This window comes from Terrapene carolina, unplaced genomic scaffold (assembly GCF_002925995.2).
Source record: "Terrapene carolina triunguis isolate 2854851 unplaced genomic scaffold, T_m_triunguis-2.0 Scaffold740, whole genome shotgun sequence".
Taxonomy (NCBI): Eukaryota; Metazoa; Chordata; order Testudines; family Emydidae; genus Terrapene; species Terrapene triunguis.
Genome location: NW_020665091.1, coordinates 2,692,685 through 2,696,318, shown reverse-complemented (window position 1 = coordinate 2,696,318; position 3,634 = coordinate 2,692,685). Strand labels below are relative to the sequence as shown.

Genomic DNA, 3,634 nt, shown 5'->3' with positions numbered 1-3,634 from the left:
CCCGTGTCCACAGAGCCTCACCATCCGTACCATAACACAGCCTGTAACCACAGAGCCTTGGTTCTCATATCAAAGAACTGTACAGTATTTATCCATATAGCTCATCCATCCTATTAGTGCAGTGGCTATATCCATAAGCCTTATCCTGTATATCAGCCATAATCCCTGTATCAGTGCAACCTATATCCGCACAGTCTTGTGCCCTGTTCAAAACAAACTCTGTATTCACATATCACATGGATCAAAGCAGATTGTAGCCCCAAAACAACATCCATTTTGCCAAGATAGATCCTATCCATACAGCCATATCCCTGTATCAAGCCATTGTTTGTATCTTAGGAGCCACATCCCAGCATCTGAGCAATCTGAAACCAGAGCCAAACCCTTGTATCAAAAAGATTTAAAGTCCAGAGTTCCCTGAGCCCCCAGCATGCTGTCCAGAACAGGGGGCCACGGGATCAGTCCATGATGGTGGGCAAGGAGGGCTCTGCCCCTGTCAAACACCTCCAGTCCTTTACTTCCCTTTTGTTAAAAATTAAATGTCAGAATGACAGGTGTGTCCGTCTGGAAACCTGGGGAGAGGTTTTCCTGTCATTTCATTCTCCCCTCCCCTCTCCCATTTGGTAGTAGTGACTGATTCCTCACTGGCAGCATCAATTGTTTGCTTCCCCCTCCTCCTCATCAAAGGACTGCACCCCGGACGAGGTGACATCCGAGACCTTGCGGCTGAGTGCGGCATGTTCCAACTCTTCCCGAGGTGACAGCGACTCCAGGTCCCGGCATACAGCATCGTCCTCCTCTGGAGAGGTCTTCTTGTTTAGCAGCGGGGCCTTCTCCAGTAGTGGGTTCCCTTCCTCCTCTGTATGCACCCCCATGTATGTGCTGGATTCAGCCCCACCACCACCCCCTGCGGCAGTCTGAGGGGGCCACATGTCAACGAGCCCTGGGTTCTGGAGCAGGGCCTGTGGTTGCTGCTGCTGCATCTGATGCTGCTGGATGAGGCTACTCTGAATCAATGTGCTCTCCTGCAGGTTGGACTGGGTCTCCTCAAAGTTCTGGCCTAGGTAGGAGCCGGTAGCCGGGGAAGCAATGAGGGACTGGTCGCTGGTCTCCCACGCATCAGAGGAGCCCAGGCAATACATGCCCTGAGAGACATAGGAGTGAGGCCAGCTGTCATACTGTGTCTGGGCCATGTGATCTGCAGAAAGAGAAGGGGAGAGAAAGGGGGAGAGTGAAGGGAGAAAAGAAAGAGTGCAAAGGGAGAAATTGGAGAGAGAGAATGAGAAAGAGAGTGAGACAGGACAACAGAAACAGGGAGAGACAGAGGGGGCAGTGGAGAACAGAGAGAGGTGTCGGGGAGGACAGGAAAAGAGAGGGAGGGCAAGATGGGAGCCACTGGAAATGGCAGACAGACAAATCTGCAGAACCTGTGTATAACAGGTGATTGATTCCAGCAGATGCTGGCCTCCCCTGCTGTGCCCAGAGGCCCAGGAGAATGGGGTCTGGAGCTTGTCTGCTGGGCCCTGACTCTATAGGAAGCTCCATGAGTGGGGAATATTCCTCTCTCTGCCAGATCTCAACTCACGAGAAAGGGCAATGGTGACCCCCACAGAGGATAAAGAAACTAGTAGGGATGGAAAGGAACCTGGCAGCAAGGATGGGAGAAGACAGGGATGTCCCAGGACCAGTAGGAGGGGGTAGGGCTCACCCTGGTTCTCCATCAGCTCCTGGTAGTTCTCACTGTAGTTGCTTGCTGGGTTCTCCTGGTTGGAGTTGACACTCACATCCTCACCATCCATGGAGGACCAGGCCATGAGAGTGGCCTCAGAGATGGCAAACTGCTCCATCACCCCTGCGCCAAAGAGAGACAGTGGAGACATGAGGAGCTCCCCACGTACCCCCACCTCATAGACACCCCTGAAACACTGATTCTACCTATTCCTGCCTCAATGATATCCCCTGCTCTGACCTGCCCCTCCTCGCCATGCATATCCCCCAGTGAGTCCCCCCTGCCTTCATCTGAGCTGCACCTCCCCACTCCATCTGTGTGCATTCCCCAGCAATTCCCTTCTCCGGCTCTCTCAGGCTCCCCTTTCTCTCTCTGCTCTCAGGCACCCCAGTGTGGGGGAAGTCAGGACTACCTGCAAGGAATCGGGCCTCCTTCTCGCCGTCACTTAGGTCTGAGTAGGCATCAGCATCCTTGCGCACCGCTTCATGTGTATGCTGCTGTTGCTGGCTGTTACCTTTGTCCCACCCTTGCCACTCAATCATGTGAGCTACACGACCCTGTCCCATAGCCGTTGGCTTCGTGACGTGATCCTTCATGCTGCGGGATATCCCTAAGGGGCCAGACATCAGAAAACAAGGAGGGGCTATTACACAGCTCCAAGGTTATTTGTCACTCTATTCACCCTTCCCTGGAAAGGGGCTCCCCCATAGTCCCCGGACTCCTTCCCTTAGATGGTGCCCCCTCCCTCCCTTGCTGTGGGGCTCAAAAGGCCTATTAAGCAACTCCAGGAGTTGTAATTGCTCTCCATACCCCTCCCTGATATTTCATGGATGGGGTCCCACTGGGGGCGCAGTAAGGAAAGGAAGAAAAACCCAGAAGTGAAAGAGCCCGGAGAAAGAATTCTCTTTTTTGCCCAGCATAGAGTTCGGTGTTAGGGGAACAGTGGGTACAAGGGGCAAATCCCAGAACTGGATGATCTAGGAGACTGAAAAAGGGTCTCCTCCCAGGGCAGTCTTGAGGGAAAGAAATTGAAGCGGTCTGAGCATGGGGGCACAGTGAGAAGAGCCGGAGGGGTATGAGACAAACTTGAAGTTTTAAGAGGCAACAACTGAGATAGGCCTGAGGCTAGGCAGTTGCGGATCAGAGAGGTCTCGAGTTGGGCAGAGCAGTGAGGAGAGGACAAGGGTTAAGGGGCAGCAATTAGAAGAACAGTGAGGAGAGGCCTCAGATTAGGGGGCAGCAGTTGGGAGAACAGCAAGTAGAAGAGGCTTCGGGTTATGGGGCAATGGTAAGGAGAGGTCTCAGGTTGAACAGAGAGTGGGGAGACACCTGGGTTTGTGAGGCAGCAGCAGGGAAAACAATGGGGAGAGGCCCAAGGTCAAAGGGAGAGGAGCAGTGGCAAATAAACCCAGGTTTGAGGTTCTCACCAGAGAAAGATGACTTAGCCAGAGCCCCAATTCCATAAGCATTGGAGTTCCGCTTCAGCTTGGGGAGAATGGAGGTTGTGTCTTCCATGGACAGCTGAAAAAAGAGAGAGCATGAAGGTGTGAAAGAGAGGGAAAGATGAAGGAAAAAGAAAACGAGAGAAGGAGAAGAAGGGGATGGAAATGAGAGATCAGTTGAAGAGTTCAGGAAGGCAGAGGAAAGATGGGAAGCAGAAGAAAATGACAAGAGAAGGAATACAAAGGGAAGGGAAAAAGGGGATGCAATATAATCTGGACAAAGAATCTGCATGACTCCCTTTGCAGGGCCGCATGAGGTAAGAGCACGGTTGCGGGCAGGGCCGGCTCCAGGCACCAGGCACCCAAGCTGGTGCTTGGGGCGGCACCTGGAGGGGGGCGGCGGGGCGCTCCGGGCGCCGGGGAGAGCGGGGCCACAGCCGGGCTCGCCGCCCTCCCCCCCCCG

At 53.7% G+C, this 3,634-nt stretch overlaps 1 protein-coding gene across 1 annotated transcript in view; it reads right to left on the bottom strand.

The window, feature by feature from the left end:
- Positions 1 to 598: 598 nt before the first annotated feature.
- The window catches only part of FAM131B (family with sequence similarity 131 member B), a 64,257-nt gene continuing 61,221 nt past the window's right edge, over positions 599 to 3,634 (bottom strand). Inside the window, exons 4-7 of the mRNA XM_024211811.1 lie at positions 3,157 to 3,250; positions 2,142 to 2,339; positions 1,709 to 1,852; positions 599 to 1,198 (exon numbers count right to left, since the gene is read on the bottom strand). Coding sequence (XP_024067579.1) covers positions 654 to 1,198; positions 1,709 to 1,852; positions 2,142 to 2,339; positions 3,157 to 3,250 — 981 coding nt within the window. The 3' untranslated portion in view covers positions 599 to 653. The remainder of the gene's footprint in view (positions 1,199 to 1,708; positions 1,853 to 2,141; positions 2,340 to 3,156; positions 3,251 to 3,634) is intronic.